The sequence below is a fragment of the Antedon mediterranea genome, chromosome 2 (genome assembly GCF_964355755.1).
Source record: "Antedon mediterranea chromosome 2, ecAntMedi1.1, whole genome shotgun sequence".
Taxonomy (NCBI): Eukaryota; Metazoa; Echinodermata; class Crinoidea; order Comatulida; family Antedonidae; genus Antedon; species Antedon mediterranea.
This window is the reverse complement of record NC_092671.1, coordinates 20,412,850-20,432,154: the sequence shown is the minus strand read 5'-3', so window position 1 is coordinate 20,432,154 and position 19,305 is coordinate 20,412,850. Positions and strand designations below refer to the sequence as shown.

General features: G+C 32.9%; 1 protein-coding gene across 2 annotated transcripts in view; it reads left to right on the top strand.

The window, feature by feature from the left end:
- LOC140040708 (cubilin-like) overlaps window positions 1-19,305 on the top strand; it is a 143,223-nt gene that overhangs the window by 89,187 nt on the left and 34,731 nt on the right. For both annotated transcript variants that reach the window (XM_072086837.1, XM_072086838.1), the window contains 19 exons: window positions 589-776; window positions 1,163-1,340; window positions 2,323-2,523; window positions 2,787-2,933; window positions 3,276-3,457; window positions 3,737-3,908; window positions 4,359-4,530; window positions 5,548-5,726; window positions 7,384-7,599; window positions 9,213-9,353; window positions 9,527-9,708; window positions 12,758-12,926; window positions 13,174-13,386; window positions 14,002-14,151; window positions 14,367-14,488; window positions 14,879-15,113; window positions 15,258-15,445; window positions 17,689-17,845; window positions 18,011-18,163. In XM_072086837.1, coding sequence (XP_071942938.1) covers window positions 589-776; window positions 1,163-1,340; window positions 2,323-2,523; window positions 2,787-2,933; window positions 3,276-3,457; window positions 3,737-3,908; window positions 4,359-4,530; window positions 5,548-5,726; window positions 7,384-7,599; window positions 9,213-9,353; window positions 9,527-9,708; window positions 12,758-12,926; window positions 13,174-13,386; window positions 14,002-14,151; window positions 14,367-14,488; window positions 14,879-15,113; window positions 15,258-15,445; window positions 17,689-17,845; window positions 18,011-18,163 — 3,345 coding nt within the window. The remainder of the gene's footprint in view (window positions 1-588; window positions 777-1,162; window positions 1,341-2,322; window positions 2,524-2,786; window positions 2,934-3,275; window positions 3,458-3,736; window positions 3,909-4,358; window positions 4,531-5,547; window positions 5,727-7,383; window positions 7,600-9,212; window positions 9,354-9,526; window positions 9,709-12,757; window positions 12,927-13,173; window positions 13,387-14,001; window positions 14,152-14,366; window positions 14,489-14,878; window positions 15,114-15,257; window positions 15,446-17,688; window positions 17,846-18,010; window positions 18,164-19,305) is intronic.

Genomic DNA, 19,305 nt, shown 5'->3' with positions numbered 1-19,305 from the left:
GCTGTCAACGGTATTCGTATATCCCAAAGGATAATAGTTAGGTTATTTACAGTGTAAAAGGAATTTGCCGTGTGGCCACTGCTTCACATGATTGTCAACAGACATTTTTAGGCTACTGTCTGGGGAAACTTACAGGATAAATTTGCTGTCAATGGTATTTTTGTGCATGTGTAACAGTTACAATGCAAAAGAAATTAGCCGTCTGGCTCTTGACGTGAATAACACCATTTTTGAGTGGTCACTTTGGGCTACTGTCTCAGTCAACTTACAGGATAAAGTTGCTGTCATTGCTGTTTTACCATTGTATACACATATGAGGACAATGTCCAACAACTTTTATCCTTGGCTTTTCACATGATTAAATCCATTTTTTACCCCTCCTATTTGTTGTCCACAGGGAAAATTTACAGGATATGACCCGGCAGCAATATTGATTATTGAATCTTAGCCATATCTACATAATCAGCCCATCAAACCTTTTGTGGCTTTTCACATGAATAAACTTTCTATATATGTATGCATTGTATTTACAAAACGTCAAAATTGCATGGAAAGTGTCTTTACTGACATTTTTTTTTCTTTATGTAGAAATGGGAAATGATTATTCAGGTACAACTGGTCAGTTATCTAGCCCTCTGTACCCATCAGCTTATCCTGTATCTGTAGTGTTTAGATGGACTGTCACAGTATCTCCTGGTGCTATAATGCAACTGAGATTTCTAGATTTTGAACTGGAAACAGGTGTAAATGACTTATGCCCATATGATGTACTTGAGGTGTGTTTTGTTTAACAATTTTCTATTTTGATCATGCTTTGATTGATTGGTTGGTTGCCAGCTCACTTTAGTATTTCATTACATACAATGACAACAATACTAACTAGTATGATTAAATTTGATAAGAAATATTAATCTTTACAAGTAGACATATTTCTGTTGTTATGAAACAAATTGTAGAAATTATAATGCGCAGAAAAAGAGTCTAAATACATGCCCGTCCTGGTTTACTCATTCAGATGTAAAAATGAGATTTATCAAAACCTGACACAGGTGTGTTTTTAGCTCAGCCGTGTAAAAGAAAAGAAAAAAAGAAAAATATAAAAAAACAAATGTCTATATGTTTGCAGATCTTATTTATTGTGAAAATTCGACTTTGTTTTCAGATACATGATGGTGCAGATTTAAATTCTGCTGTACTACTATCGACTTGTGGTTCTACCATACCAGCTACAGTGTACACTACTGGTAGTGTTGCTTTCTTATACTTTTTATCAGATTCTAGTGTTGTTGGAAGGGGTTTTTTGATTGAATGGCAAGAGATTGGAGCTACACCAACTCCAGGTAATATTATAAATGATGTTTAATGTTCATAAGACCTGATTCAATATAAATGAGGAGCTTTCCATTTGCAACAACTGGGCACCACTACAAACCTAGGTCATATCATCGGTCATCAGCTGGACCTAAAAACCCAACAAACCTGTTTTTCAAGTGAGGGGCGAGGACACATCCTAATATTCCTGCATGCGCAAAATGAACTGACATGACATAGTTTGGTCATTGGTTTTCACAAATTGAAACTCCCTAATAAAGAAACTTGTTGATATACAGTATAAAAAATCACAAAGTTGAACATCCACAGTTGTACTAGGGCACACATTTCTACCATGCCGCACCGTCGGAACTCGACGTCCAATAGATAATAATTCAATTGAAGCAATATATACCTGTATGTGGGAGAAGCGAATAAGACTGAGTTTAGTTCAAACAATGGGCAGACAGAGGAGGAGACTGAATTAATGCAAATATATATTTTATTATTAAGTTTAGAATTTAGTTTAAAGTATTAAAAAGATACACATATTAAACGCATCCAATAAAAGCTATTTAAAATTGTTATTGGTCATGGTATCTCCTTGGATCTAAGCGATGAATTAGATATAAAGCGGTAATGCAGATCTATGTTATCAGAGCCAATTCATTGGTCAGAAAATTTACCATGTGTTCTGTCGACGTGAAATGTGTTTTATTTAGAACATATTGTGTAAATGTGCTACATTATGGTGCAACTATAATCATGGTACCTTGCGATCTCTTCAGGTATGCTACAATAATGGGTTAAGAATGTTGTGCAAAGGCCTCGACATTGTAGTGCCAGCCTCTTGAATGTAGAATACCTTTTTTTTATGAATTTAAAAAAAATAATCGATATATGGTCTGATATGAAGACTTAATTCAAGTCATTAAGAATGTATTTTTTATTTCCAGAAATGTATACAGTATAGTAAGTATTAAAATAATGTTTTTGTTGCTGTTATTTTAGGGTTATGCCACTTTGACCTGCAGTCTACAGAAAGTAATCAGATTCTGCAGTCACCTGGATTTCCCTATGGATATGATATTAATCTTGATTGTACCTGGTTAATCCATGCACCCATAGGATCCACTGTGTACCTTCAGTTTACAACAATGAATTTGGAATCACATTCTGCCTGTTATTGGGATTCAGTTTCAGTATTTGATGGTATGTCCTGATTGTATCAATAATGGAATTGTTTAATATTGAATACTGTCATTTTTTTTGTGTTAATATGAGCATAGATAATGATTTACTTGATTTATTTGTTAACAGTTTAATTTCTTTAGAAACTGATTTTAACATCACTTTGCCCTATTAAAATTGAAGAATAAAGAAATACAATTTGTATTGAATTGTATTTGTATATATAGATTAGACAATAAATTGCTATGTTTAATACATTTTTTGTTTTCCATGTTTAATTACAGGAGATTCGCAAGACCAGCCACAATTGGCCAACCTTTGCGGGCGTGATGTAGGAAGTCCAATAGTTTCATCTGACAATACTCTATTAGTTGTTTTTCAAACTGATGCATCTGTAAATTATACTGGATTTCAGGCTAATTATACAACACGTATGTACTGTATAGAATTACGAGTTGATTAAACGTAATCATACCAAAAAATTAGAACATGGTGTGGTTCCCCGTAATTTCACCTATGTTAAACTGTATATAGATATACAGTACACTGTACCGTATAGAGTATATTCTATGACACATTAGGCACCATAAGCATATATACATCAGGTAATAGGATTGCATGAATCAATATTTTTCGGTCATATTTAACGTACGTGCATGTTTTAAAAAATCAGTAAATATAAAAAAATGATCACCTACAATTCGTCTAGGTGACAAATTAAATTCTAGTTGTTATTATTATCATATAATTTTATAATTATTTGTTTTATTTAGATTGTGGTGGTAGAATCCGTGCAGATCAAGGTGTCCTAACATCACCAAATTACCCAAGTAACTACGCAAATAATCTTGATTGCCAGTGGCATATTGTTGTTAGTCCAGGTCGCACAATACAAGTTAACATTACAGAGTTTCAACTACAAACTTCAACCAACTGTGACAGCGATTATTTACAGGTATAACATTTTTAAATAAAAACAGAGGTTAAGATTTTGGGTGAACCAGTTAGTGCTGATTGTTATAACACATCAATTTGTAACAAATTTGGCGATACTACTAACTGGAGAACACAAGCATTGAATTGCAGCATAATCATAGGATTCAGTATTTTATATATTTCATAATACTGACAAAATATCTGAAGTTGATTTTTTAAACCCTTATTAAATTATAACAAACATTTATTTTCTGTAAGGGAAAAAAAACAGTTACATTACATTATTTATTTTAAATAGTTTTTTAACGGCGAGTCAACCAATTCTCCAGCTCTAGGACAGCCTAAATATTGTGGTAGTGTTGGTGTAACTATGCTAACCACAAGTAGTAATCTTGTGGTAGTAAAAATGGTAACTGATGAAAACACCAATAATAGAGGTTTCCGTATAGTATTCACTGCATTACAAACAGGTAAACATCTATTTGTATCTACACAGAATTAGATGGCGTCTAATTTTGATATTTTATTTACATTTCCTTCACTTTCAATATTTTATGGTAGTGATCAAGTGCTAAGTAATCTTATAATTAAATTTTTCGCAATGTGGAAGTGATTGACATTTTTATTGTTATTATTATTGTTTGCTATATAAAATGTTCCAACAAGCAGCTAGATAAACACTACTCTTTCCATCAGGGAATGCAGGATTTTTTTTAATGCGTTAACATTAATGAAGTTACTAAATATAAGAAAGTACACAACACAGTTGGAACGTTAAATTATTTCATAGTTGAAACATTGCTAGGTCTACTTAGTGGTTTCTGTTTATAAATGAAATATTCACCAGACCTGCTAATGATCTGAAATGTAAAAGTTATTTGTTGCTTTATATATAATCTATACATACTCTTTGTGTTTAGGTTGCGGAGATAACATTATTCTGAATGACCAGCTACAGTCTGGTTATTTTACATCACCAGGCTATCCAAATAACTATCCAAGTAGTACAGAATGTGCATGGACAATTAGCGCTCCAGCTGGTCAAGCCATCCAGATTGACTTTCTTTCGATTGATATTCAATTTAATCCTCAGTAAGAAAACACTTCATTGAAGGATATATTTTTACATAATGTATTTTGTCTCTACTTCAGTGAATGTACTGTATATTGATGCTTAAAAATATCTTCCCATAATTAAGTTATATGCATTATCATGCATATAACCTTATTGATTCTGTTAGAATCTTTATTTATTCTTTCCTTGGCATTGGTTTTTATTTCTTGAGATCAGTTTCATCCAGCTAAGTCAACATTTCAGAGTATATCCCTTATAGCCAGGAATCGATGTGGTTACGTTTTCATGATGCGCCATAAAAAATTATGTGGTCGATTTAATAAAATCACGTTTGTAATCATATCTGTGCAAGCATATATCACAAACTAAATTTGGTACTCATGAATTTCAAGTGCATGTGTAGCGCATATAACTTCTTTAAAATGTTTATATATTAAAGTTAAAAGTATATACTTTGACAACAAACACATTTTTAAAGATGTCATCATAGTAAAAAAATTACAATTTATTGAGGTATGTAATAATCTATCTTCACCAAAGTGGTTACTGCATAATAAATACACGGAGGAATATTTCTTCAACTTTTAGTTGTGTATGGCTAGGTGGTCTGTGCTCGCGTCTATAGCATTCAAGGTACCGAGATCGAGTCACCTTGGGAAACAAAAGTAGTAGTAGTGTATAGATTATACACATGATGTATAATGAAATCTAGAGAAAAAGTAACTTATGTTTTTATTATGTAACCAGGGTAGTTTATGACATACACAGATGGAACTTTGATCGGATTGTGATACTTGCTATAGTATTTGCGTTAGCAAGATCCTATACCTTCATATATTATAAATAATTCTGAAAAATCAATCAATCAATATATCTTTTAAAATTCAATTATCTTTATTTGAATCAATGCATGTAACTTATAATTCGTTATAGTGACAAATTAAATTAAAATAGTTTCACTCTTTCACATTCCAAATCATATTTTAGACGTTGATGTTACATAATTATTCAAACATTTCATTTCGTTTATTAAGGTGTGATTTAGATTATCTGGAAATTCATGATGGACCAACGGAGAATTCCAACAGATTAGCCAAACTATGTGGCACAATTATTCCAAACTCAGTAGTATCATTAAATAATGCAATGTACATACTATTCCATTCGGACTACTTAAATGAAGCAGCAGGATTCAATGCAATGTATAAATATGGTATGTATATTAAACAATGGGTATGCAAAGTGCACTAAGGGTGATATTTAGGCCGTTCTTTTTTATCATAACAAACCTAGAGTTCAAGCCTAAATGATAAATTTATATATAGTGGTCTAATGGTTAGGACATCTGCATATCAAGCAGGCGGTCCGAGTTCGAGTCTCGGTTGGAGCGACTTTTTCTCATTCTCACAGATTTCCTCATCTTTATCGTTTCAAATTAATTAATTAAATTTCAGTATATCACCGGGCGGTTTAGAATTAATGTTCTTTGCCTCTTGTGTTTATATATATATATATATATATGCACTGATGACGGGCTAGTGTTGCCCGAAAGCTCTGCTAACTTTTCTGGCTGTTTACTTTATCGTTTTGTTTTAGCTTTTCGCTTTTTTTTTTGTATCTCCATTGAGATCCAGCCACTGATACCCACAGCATTGTCATTTTTTTCAGTAATTGGTTATCCGCACTTGGCGGATAACCCCTTGTTATTGTCAGGATCTTTTTTTTTTTTTTTTTTTTTCTATGTTCTTCTTTCTTTCCCAGAATTTTGTTGCTAGTGTATCTCTAAATCTTCTCAACATAACATTGTATAACTTTATCAGAAGATTGACCTCTATCTGAAGATGTTGTAATAAGGTTTTCGGTCTCGTCCGAGTTGCGCAGCGTAAGTTACGCGCGATTTTATGAATTTCAATGATTGATCATAGATTAAAAACCAAAAGTCATTTTGTATTGACACTTGGTGAAAATTTAAGTCATATGAAGGGGAAACTTTCTATGGATTAAAAATGGCATGTTTCACAGAAAGTTACGCGCGCACGCGCGTTTAAAATTTCAAAATGCGAAAAATCAACTTCTAATCAACTTTCTACGCATTTCATGTCATTTTGAGCGTTTCAAAAATTCCCACGGCCGCGCATTTTTTTACGCGTGCGTGCGCATGTAGCGCAAAAAACACCTATTTTTGCGTGATTTTTGTTTTTTCAGCCTGTTTTAGTAATTTTACCAACTTTCAAACAATTTTGACTTAAAATCACGTCATACGAGCACATAGAATTGGACAATTTGCGTGCGTTTTTTATGAAAAAGTTCAAAAATTTGTGAAAATTATGCCTTTCTTAAAACAGTCATAGATTGTAAACTACGTGGTGAACTTTTTTAAAATTACATATTCTGGAAGTTGATGAGTTGTAGATATCGAATCATGCATCGATATGGCTAACCGGACATTGTGACATCATCGTATGGCCACTCGAATATGAAATATAGGATTTTTGTCTCTTTCGCCATAGCTCGTCACATTTAATAGAGCGCATCTCCTTTATTCGTATTCCAATTCCCTCAATTTTTTTATTATTGTCTAGGTCAATCGATTATCTTTCGCATGATTCACCATTTTTAAAATTGTGATGACGTCATCATGTTCAAAAGCGTTAATAACTTTGGTCACTTATTTTCACCTATTCTGCACTGTATGTAGTACGTATACAGGATATAGTGTCTCGTAATTTATATTCAATAAGTTTGCCTTTGGATTTATATATATATATATCTGGTTTCGCCTATTGCTCTTTCAGAGCAAGATGGTGTAAAGGATATTATTATTACATTTTGTTATTTTAGGTAAATAAATAAAATTAATTTTATTTTAGCAACTTGTGGTGGAACTGTGTCAGGAGTTGGTGCAAACATTACATCACCAAACTTTCCAGCAGCTTATGAGAATAACTTGCAGTGTGAATGGATCTTCCATGGGACAACTGGCCACTACTTAACAATCAGTTTTTCTCTCTTCAATCTTGGTGTCAATAATGATAACTGTGCAACAGGAGACAAGGTTGTCGTTTTTGATGGTAAAAATAGCTCATGTAAGAACATGTCCAAATTATTACATTTGATGATGAAATATATATATATATATACTGTAAACATAAAATAAAAGAATACGAGATGAACTAAGATGACTTCATATTTATTCATATATTTGTTAATAAATATGAAATCAGTTCAACTTGTATTGTTTTATTTTATAGATCTCTACCTAGGTGGATCTGAATTAATTACAAAATCAAGAGACCTGGTTATAGAAAATCCAGAAATGTGCTTGTAGGCTAATACAAATGTAGACTAATACAAATTTCTATAACTAGACGGTTCTCAATTCCACATTAATTTCAGTGTAAAAAAAAGTGTTATTTTAAATATACGTACTGCAGAAGAACTGAAAATAAATACGATGATTTATGTAGTCAACGAAAATTAGCAACCTGGGAGATACTTCCGAAAGAGAAACTTGTCACAAAATGAGTCCAGATTTTTTATTAGGATTCACTTAAACAAACCCAATTTGTTTCTATAATGAGGTTATTTAAAGATCCTATAACCAAGCAATATGATTTCATGAACCTCCATTGTATGTTCCAACAAAGCACAAATACCACTTCAAGATATTATAATATCTGCCTGCCATTATATTATTAATTTGTTTTTTTCACTGTGAGGATTTTGAACTATAAAGTAGGCCTACAAAATTACATTTAATTGAATTTATTTATTTGTATTTTAACACAATGTGATATTTTTGTAGTAGTATTATATATTTTTTTTAATTATAATGTACAACATTTAAAAAGTATTTTGCTTTTTCGAATTAATAAAGATATTAAGATATAATTAGTTATGCATGTAAATAAACATAATCCATATTATGTATTTACTGTATAAAACAAATAAGCCAATTCTAATTAGGGTTCTCATACATAAGATTTCTCCGGGAAAATATATATATATATTTGTGTATGTCTTAATGCTGTGTGTGATTTAGGCTAATTTCACTACAAGCATGTGTATGCGAATTTGGTTTAATTGTTATGTAACCAGCCTTTCAACTAACAATAGATTCTGTTGACTAACAATAGAACAGCAACGCCAAAAACAAACGGATGAATTTGAAAATAAATAGGTTTTTTAAAACTACTCGTATGAAAAAACCTGCAAATTAATTCAATTTATGTTTTAAAATTACAAATCACAAATTATAACCTTTGCCTCTTGTACAAAAATGAAGTTTTTTGGACAAGTAGTTCTCGAGAAAATGCAATTTCAGTTTACTTGTTATTTTAAGAGTGCTCGTCGGCTTTTGAAAATTCTGTCCTATCTTTTAACACTAGCAGGTCTGAAAATTATACTAAAAAGTGGTCCAGAATAAGGACTGTGGTCCGGATTGCCTCCAAAATGTACTGTAATGAAATGGTTCTTGATCACATATCTATCTGTATATTCATTTTGGTCAAGATCTTGTAATTAGTTTTTTAGTAATCCTGGTTTTTTTTTATGAGCGCAGTTTCTTCTGCCAAAAAACAGTATAAATACGGTATTCAAAAAATACCGTATTAAATACGGTATTTTCTTGGCAGCAGTAATAGGGTCCAGGTTACAATTTACATAAATTATTGTAAAAATATGTTTTAATTGTGTTTAGATCCTGTCTTGGCAACAAGCTGTGGAACATCCTTGCCATCTGCCATTGATACTTCTGATAGTTTTGCATTTGTACAGTTCATAACTAATTCTACTCAGCAATCCTCAGGTTTTATAATGGGATTTTCATCCAGCTTAGAAGGTAAATGCACTTATTTTAATTTTGTTTACAAAAAATTAAATGTTATATGTCTATGTTATAAAATATATCTGGTGCCAGAAGCCATATATAAGCAGCCTAATACTGTTTATCATTAAACAAAAAAAACATGAATAATCTTTATTCCGATTTATTTTTATTCCGATTTATTTAAGCTTGTGGTGGAGAGTTGTTCACTAGTACAGGAACATTCACATCACCAAATTATCCTGGTTTATATGCACATGCCCGTGTGTGTGAATGGAAAATTAGTGTACAAACTGGTCACAGAATTACACTGAATTTTGATGATTTTGATTTGGAAGATGTTTCAGGTTGCCAGTTTGATAGTGTACAGGTATTTTTTTTTCTTTCAATAAATTTCAATTTGTATTGTCTCCCAAAAAAATATGAAAAATGAATTAAATCAGATTTTGAATAGGTTGTTTTGTAGTTTTAATAGAGTAAATCTCTTTCATAGAAAACAAACACAAAAGAAAAAATGTTTTCACTTATAAACGTGCCAATTTTTTGCTTTAAATTATATTTTTTCAGGTAACTAATTTTTTTTTTATCCAGTTTTTAGTCAAAGTGAACTATTATGCGACCAGACCTATTAATGAAATAATAGATTGAATGAAAAGATTGAATGAATGAATGAATGAATGAATTAAATTATTTTTCAATATATCTTTAATAACAATAATTATTGGTGTCTTAAATCAATATCATTAACTTAATACAGTACCTGTATTATTGTGTTTTGAAGACACATCCTCTCTTACATGTAAACTTAATGATAGCTCCTACCTAACCCAAGTTGCGGTGGGACATTGATGTGGCAATGAGAAGCAGTATATGTGTACAAAACTCTGAGCAAGAGCCTTACAAACTAGGTTGACCTATGATATAACTGATATTGAAGCAGTTATTTTTACTGAGGTTATTTCCTATAACAAAAGTTTTAGTAGATATAGCTCTATATCTATTAGCCTTATAAGTTATTGCCTTAATAGATATAGCTCTATAACTATCTAAGCACCTAATAAGTAGATTTTAGGTAGATTTTAGATAGTTCATAATAGGTTTTACCTCACTGCACTAATTTTATTCGATAGATTTTTCACTATTTTTAATCTGTGAGTAACACAGTTGTATATATCTATCTATTGTCTACTTTAATAGCTATACAAAGGGCTAGTACCAGCAACCTATTAATAGACATAAACAAACTGATAATAGCCAGTAACTGTTTATAAACTATCTATTTTATACTATGGACTACCAGATACCTATTAGAAATCTATGAGTGTCATATCTATCTACTGTCTACTTATTATAGCTATACAAGGGCTACCAATAACCTATCAATAGACTATAAAGAAACTGATAATAGCCAGTTAAATATTAATCAACTATCTATTTTGTATAGCTGGGAAGTAGTCATTCAATCGTTAGTAGGCAAGATAAAAATGTTTTCTACAAAAATTATTAGGGCTACTAAAAATAGAGCTACTTCTACTTAAGCCTACTACTACTTTTTTTTTTTTTCGCTATGGGTTATGTGAACTCGCATTTTCTGATATTTTTGCAGCACCATGAGCAATGACTGTTAAAATAGCGCTATATAAATCAAACGATTGATTGATTACCATATTGTTTTATCACTATTTGAGCGGAAATACATTAATTGGTTTATTTGCTATCATTAACACTTGTCAATCAGAAAAATATGTAATATTGTTGCTGTGGTCATGTCATCACAACTAAAGGCTGGTTTCCTGTCGACGTAAGAAGTCGAATTTTGCAACGATTCTTGCGTTTCATACGCTTTTTACGTCTCTTACGAAAGTTGAGAAAAATTTGACGTCGTTGACCTTAGTCAAGATCGTGTTGGGCCGCAGAGAAACATCTGTAGTTATGCTGCTCCCGAAAGTTGAAATTTTGGCTGTGAAACACACGTCGTATGCTTACGTCGATTTTAGTGTTGTTACGAAAGTTGAAATTTTTTTCTTACGTCGGTCAGATTTATGACGTATTTGAAACAACATCTCTGATTGGTGTTTCTTTTTAGAGCGGGTTTTATCATTTTTGCGCGAAATGTTGAATGTTGTTATTGTACCTGTAGCTACTCAGCAGCAGTGTCAGTGCAGCACACCAACATATTATTTTCAGTAGATAGGCTAGGCCCTAGTATTAGTAAAATACTTAATTAATACTGTACTAATAGGAATTGATTTGACCAAATAATCAAACTAGCCTAGGCTAGTATAGGCCTATGTATTATTTGTATAAATCAAAATATAAATTAAATAGTTTCAAAATTAAAAAAAGGCAAATCATTTCGAGATTCCTATTATTATTAGACCTATCTAGGCCCTAGGCTAGTCATTGGCCTATAGGCCTATAAGCATATCTAATCGAGCATGAGAGATAGTACTACCGCAGTAAGATACCCATTATTTACAGGCCTATAATAAGAATAAATTTAACAAAACAATATAAATTATACAAAATCAAGCAAACAAGTTTTTTTTAAAGTTACATAATAATATTATATTGCTTACAAAGGGGCTTTCTATATCTTATCTTGTTGCAAATGTTCATTTTCGCGACGTTTCTACCGACAAATAGAACAGAAGAATGTCGATTTCTTTGAAATGCTGATTGTTTATTGCACGTCCATAAATAAGAGTATTATATTTTGATATGAGTTGTAAACTCCCTGATTAGAACATTATTATATAGAAACTACTGTGCATTTGTAAAGTATGTATAACATCGTAAAGTGGGCTAAAATTATAGTAGTAAAAATACATATACAAATGTTATTGTCCAGCTTTATTTCACTATAAGGACATACACATTACGTCATAACTCTTTTCGCTCATTGGTTGCTTGTTACGATTGCGCTTACGTCTCTTACGAAAGTTGACTTGAAGTCAACTTTCGTAAGAAACGTGACGCAAGGGCGTTCATTCAAGCGTAAGATAAAAAATCCCGGTTTCCTGTAAAATCGGAAGAAACCGTCGTAACGCAACAATTGGTAGGTCATCGGTTTCCTGTAAAATCGTTTGTCGTTACCATTTTTCTTACGTTGCGTCGATTTTATAAATTTTCGATCGTAATCGGTTTCCTATAAAATCCGCATTTCTTACGACAAATCGACGTAGTCGCAACAAAAGTGATGTTCTTACGTCGACAGGAAACCAGCCTTAAGGCTGCCAGAGTATTATATGCGCATGTGACTGGCCCCTTTTCTACTAGTTAGCAGGTGTGGGAGAAAACCAATGCAATGATGCTGCAATTTTGAAAACCTGCTATTGTTAATAAACACTCCCGGATTGGTTTATTCACAATATTTTATCAGTGTGACCTAAGTCAAAAAACTAATTCACTTTTTCTAGGTTTACAATGGTTTAGAGAATGATGCTCCAATACTTGGTACATATTGTGGAGTTACAGCCCCACAAGATGTTGCATCATCTGGAAATCATATGCGTGTTGTTTTTCGTACTGACAGCAATGTTAATGCTCGTGGGTTTTCAGCTCGTTACGATTCACAGGATGCATCAGGTAAAAGCATGTGTAAATTATAATTCTGAACTTTTACATGCACTTAAATTAAAGTAGGTGTATTGAATAACCTAAAATCATCAATAATAAAATATAGTTCTTTTTATATAGTCTTACAATCAGAACTCAATCAATTTAGGTTATCCCAATGTCGCTATAAGATTGATTGTATTTTCACATTAGTCAGTCATGGGAAGGCCCAATCGTAGATATTAAATGAATATGTGCATTGATTAATTTTGTATAGTTTGCGGAGGTACGTTAGTAGCGTCACAATCTACAGAGGCAAGATTCTTCAGCCCTGGCTATCAACTTGCCAACTACAGTGCTAACCTAGACTGTGCTTGGATTATCACAAATCCTAACATTGCAAACTCAAGTATATATCTTGATTTTGACAGTGGCTGGAATATTGAAGATAGCAGCAATTGTAATTATGACTTTTTGGAAATTAGGGCTGGTAAGTTGATAATTTTTTCTAGCATATAATATAGATTTATTATTAACATGTTTTACAAACAATATTACTATATGGAGCCAGGTTTGTTGATTTTTTAAATAACTAGATGTGTTATGACAAGTTACAGCAGCACTGTTCTGTCAGTGTCCACATTTAATTATAATTTTTGACATGACAATGTTACAAATCTAAATAAAAGAGTATTATTATCACAAACATAATAAATGTAAATTAAAATTCAGGTTACGCAGAATTGAGATACACGCTCTTTTAAATATATGAACTATGACAAAAAAGATGAAAATCTGTCTTTTTAAACTGATGACGTCACAACATCCGATAGGAAACATTTTTACAAGAATTCATATTTTCCATAATAAGTTTAAATCACTTTCTTAGGAGCTATGATAGATTAAAATAGAAATAATTTGCATTATATTAAATTTGCCATTGGAGAGCACATGCATTTGTTGTAAGCATGTCGTTATTTTGAACTTTAATTGCATACAAATGAATGGAATTCATAAATAAATTGAAATACATTTCTACATACTTTCTACCATTTTTAAAAGTTGAGTTATAATATTTATATCTTTAAATGTGCTTAATTTACAGGCGTTGGTGTGTCAGGGGAATTAATTGGTAAATACTGTGGACCAGATGCACCTTTACCAATTGTTCTTCCACATGCTTCACTTTATGCAAGATTTTTCACTGATGACACAGTTCAGTTTGAAGGATTTTCTGCCACATATGGTGCCTCAGGTTTGTCACATAATGTATTCATTTGATCTTTTCATTTTCATACCCTCAGTCTGAGAAGCGTTTATAAATGAAGATGTTAGTAGTAGTATAAATAAGATTTCTTTGTTTGTGCATCATTTAAACATATCTTAATTGAATTTGCAAAATACAAATGAATAAATTATTTTTTTATTTTATTTTTATTTATATTATTTTTTTAATTTTCTACTTTTTAGTTTGTGGTGGTTTAGTGTCTGGAACAGATGGTGTAATTACAAGTCCAAATTTTCCACTCGATTACAATCATTTTGATAAATGTGTTTGGCTGGTTGAAGGACCTCCAGGATCACAGCTTACGGTAAGATTATATTCAAGTTGTATTTTACAAATTCTGTAACGTATGTGTGGTAAAAAATACAGTACCTCCTTAAGATAAAAAAAGGCACAAATTGCTGAAAAATGACAATGTTATGGGTATCAGTGACTAGATCTCAATGAAGATAAACGATCAAGTAAAACAGGCAGAAAAAATGTGCAGAGCTTTTTGGCAGAACTCATCAACACTCTAGCTCAACACTTGTCCTTCCTCAGTTATTATTGTTACAAAATAGTCTTATCTAATTTCTATTTTATTTTTATATATCCTTTCATTTGTGAAACTCATAATTAAATTTCTTTATTTTATATTAAAAATCAGAAAAAAGTTTAATATGGATAAATTACTACAAATTGTCTGTTTTTCTTACAGTTATCATTTACAGCATTTGACATTGAAAGTCATCCTGATTGTATTTATGACTATCTTGCTGTTTTCAATGGAGGTAACTTTGACTCACCAAAGATTTCTGGGCAGAATCCATGGTGTGGAAACACTCTTCCATCAACTGTCACAACATCTTCAAATAAAGCATTAGTACAATTTATGTCTGATGCATTTGAAGCAGCTCAAGGTTTCAGATTGGAATGGACTACAGTTACATCAGGTATACTCAAATTTATATTATTTACTTATAGTAATACAAACAAAAATAAGACAAAAAGAACTTAAATACATTTTATACAAAACAATTACTTTAAAAAAACAGTTTGTTTTTAAAGTTAATATCATATTTTCATTATGTTTCCAGGATGTGGAGGAAATTTCCATGGGAACACTGGCACCATTAAAAGTAGTAACTATCCAAGTAATTACCACTCAAATGAAGAATGTATCTGGACTATTATTGTTGAACACGGTTACCACGTCAAATTTGAATTTGACAATAACTTTGATATTAAAGGGACCGGCTACTCATGTACTGGTGATGTTCTGACTGTAAGATTTATAAATTCATTCCTTCCATCTGAATTTCTAAACCTATTATTGAAAATCCAGTGTAAATGTTGTAATCAGGGCCGTAACCAGGTTTGACGGCGGGATATTGAAATAGGGGTGGCATAACTTTGCGAGCGAAGCGAGCAAACATTGGCTGGGGGCCAGGGGGCCGCCAAGGGCCCCCGGTCGGGATCCAGGGGCCGACGGCCCCTGGAAATTTTGGCGTTCTAGCGCATTGTAAGTCATTTAAAACGATTTACAAACATCTCATAATGTCATTTACCAAACACTCTAAAGCTCGCAAATTACGACATTTGGAACATGCAGCTGATACTTACCTAGGGTACCAAAGCAAGCTAACAACTTGCCTGTGTACTTTACATCTAAATTTTTACAACGCGACGATGTTTTCCAGCTTTTATATAAGCATAAACTTGTCCTAGACTAGGCCGGTATTATTTTCTTACACACGCGCCGGGTCGATTGCAGTGACTACTTCTTCTCAAAGAACTTATAAGTTCTTTGTTCTTCTTCGCACGCATCATGCAGCTTAAGTAAAATGACGTCACGTTAAAGCGGGTTGTCACAGAGTCTCATTAATATAATGAAGCAAACTTGCTGAGAGTGTTTTCCACCACCACGTAACACATGCGCCGCGAGATTTATCGAAACTCCGAGCCATCGACTGACGGTCATGTTTTTGACAATTAAAATCACGGCATATTCAACGACCTGGTGGTTTAAACGATCGTTTAAAATTAGCGGTCCGGCTCGATTACATTATATTTAGTGATTTGAAAAAAACAAAACACCTCTTTTGTCATGATGTCATCGCGATGTGTTTATGAGAATCATCGACGGGAAAGCAAATAAAACAACAAGGGTCATGAAATGCTGCAGCATTGGTAATATTTTAATAGTAATACGTTTTAATAATAGTAGCACTGACCATGTGGCTTAATCAACTCTATTGATCGTCTGAGGTACCTCTACTCTACAACACGGGAGTGACAATCACAAAGGATGCCGACCTGCTTAGTGGAACGCGACCAAGGCCAAGCTCACCACGTGGCTTTTATCAACTTGCTCCTTTGATCGTTGGTAACGCTAGAGATTGATAGTACACAAAGGATGTCGACGTACATGCTTGGTGGAATGCGATCAAGCTGACGATGTGCTCCGACGTACTATTTTCACTATGAAAATGTGCAAACCATCAGTGATTGATGACCGTCGAAACAATACGTGTTTTTAAAATCTATTTAATTTAAAAAATAAATACGCCCCCGCTAGATCCGCCACTGGAACCATACCCTCGAATTTTTTTTCTCTATAGGCCTATGGCCGCAAATCGCATTTTCGGCTATTCTCTTTTGTTTATGAACTATATTGTTGGTGTAATTTCCAGCCCACAAATTTCAATTGCCGACCTTATATTGTCAGAGGACGGCATTCTCTTGCCGACCGAAATTAGGCTAGATCCCTCCTCCTTTCAAGCGTCCTAGCAACAACATGGTACATTAGGGATCGTATCATTGAGACTTTAACAGGCATATTCACCATCATGTGGTGTTTAGGTAAAAAACCATGGAATTAAGATGATCCCTGAATTCACTCAACCATTGCATCTTGCACTTGCGTGTGAGCTGCATGCTTTCTCTATCAAGCAGCTGGCTGGGCACGTCACACACGCACGCGGAGACCTGTGTAGGGGAATACCCTGTTATGTCAACCAAACAACAACTATGCTCTGTGTACAGCTAGCTCCAGTTTAGTGTTAGGTTTTTATATTTTAGTTAAAATATATATATATATATTAATTAAATTTATTAAGGCTTGACTAGGCCTGTAGTGAACAATCGTCGTGTTGTGTTAGTATGCCCAGCAAAAAAAATGTGGGAGGCCAAGCGGAACTCGCTGTTCAGCGGGGGGATCGTACGATCCCCCCGATCCCCCCCTGGTTACGGGCCTGCTGTATATGTACTCAATTGTATTTTGTATATGTATCAATGTATATTTTGGATTTCTTGTAAGTAAATGAGTAATGAATATTAAAAATAAATTCTTTTCAAAATTAAATTTTTAATACAATTAGGAGTTAATGAGTTAATGTATTTTATGTATGTATTCAAAACTCTTCAATGATAACTTATTACCGTTCTTTGAATGTATAGTAACAGTACTGAAAATAATTGTTTCCCTGTGAAATAAAATATTTGTATCATGTTTAATTTGATTGAAAGGCATTTGATGGAGGTTCTACATCCGACAGACCTCTTGGAAACTTCTGTGGAAATACTTCTCCATTAACAGTTAATTCAACAAACAATCAACTCACCTTCAGAATGCGTTCAGATAACACAAATGAAGGGACAGGTTTTCAGGGAACATGGACTGTAGGTAGGGTTTGAGCGCTATAAATGCTGACCATAACAAGAAAGCACTGTCAATTTAAAAATGGACAATTCAAGTTTAAATCAGGTCTCTCACTATTTTAAGTGTTTTTTTTTTACATAAAAAAAAATCTTTTAAATAATAAGATGTTATTCTTTAATTTGTTTTTAGAATGTGGTTTAACGTTCAACACTACAAATGGAACAATTACGTCTCCTGGCTATCCAAATAATTATGATAATGGTTTATCATGTGACTATCTTATAAATTATGATCCAACAAAGCGACTTCGTATACGATTTCAAGAGCCATTTGAAATTGAAGGTAATTCTGTTTATTAATTCCATCAAAGATGGTTTATTTTTTAATTTAATGAAACTAAATGGCATGCTCGCTTTGCGCGTGTACCATCTAGATCGTGCCCCCGGAACGCAGAACATACATGTCGTTACAGAAACGACTAAATAGACACAATGATTGATGTAGTGAACTAAAATTAGCACCCTGGGAATTACTTCCGAAAAAGAAACTTTTTATTTTAACTCATTTAAACAAACCCAATTGTGTTTTGTATGTAACATTAGGGTTGAGGGATGGGGAACAAAATATAATTTCATGTTTTATAGACCTATAAATAATAAATACATTGTTAAAACTGTCACTGTCATAGTCGATTGAAATAGTAAAGTACACCACTACAACGTTTATTTTTATTTTTACCTAAATTCATTTTTAATTGTCACGTTCACATAAGATTTTATCGTGCTCTCGTATCGTGATATTGAATATCACGTTAGCAGGAACAGCGTTCACATAGAATTGGATATCATGATATAAGTATATATGCTAATGAGGTGCAATGTTGCGTGACAGAGGTCAAACGTTGAGAACATGGTGTGTGATGTGGTGCGGTAGCTTGTTTGTTGGTTTGTTGTGGTTTGCGTTGCGCGAGTTCAGTTTTGGTTGAAAGATGGAGACGTCAAAAAAAATATAACGCGCTGTCAAAATTATTGTTGTTGTTGTTGGAGTCGTCGGCTTCCGGTTGGGTCGATGACCCATACATCACCCGATTAGCAACCGAGCGCTGATTGGTTGAATTTCGTCACTCACGATAATTTCTGAATGTAAACCTAGCTATTAAGCTAGGTTTACATTCAGAAATTATCGTGAGTTTCTTTATCATGATGTTCAATGTGAACCTGCAGGAAGTCGTTAACATGATCTTGGATATCACGTTAATTCCGGCTAACGTGCTCTCGGAGAGCACGTTAATTATCATGATCTTACGAAGTTATCATGATATATTAGACACCGTTATATGTAGAGACGAAATTCAACCAATCGGCGCGTGGTTATTTACTGCGTCATCGGCCACCCACCGGAAAAGGTCTCCATTGTTGTAGTTTTGATTTTTAAAGTTCTTAAGAAGTTGTTTTTGCTTTGATAGTTAAATTTCTTAGGTTTAA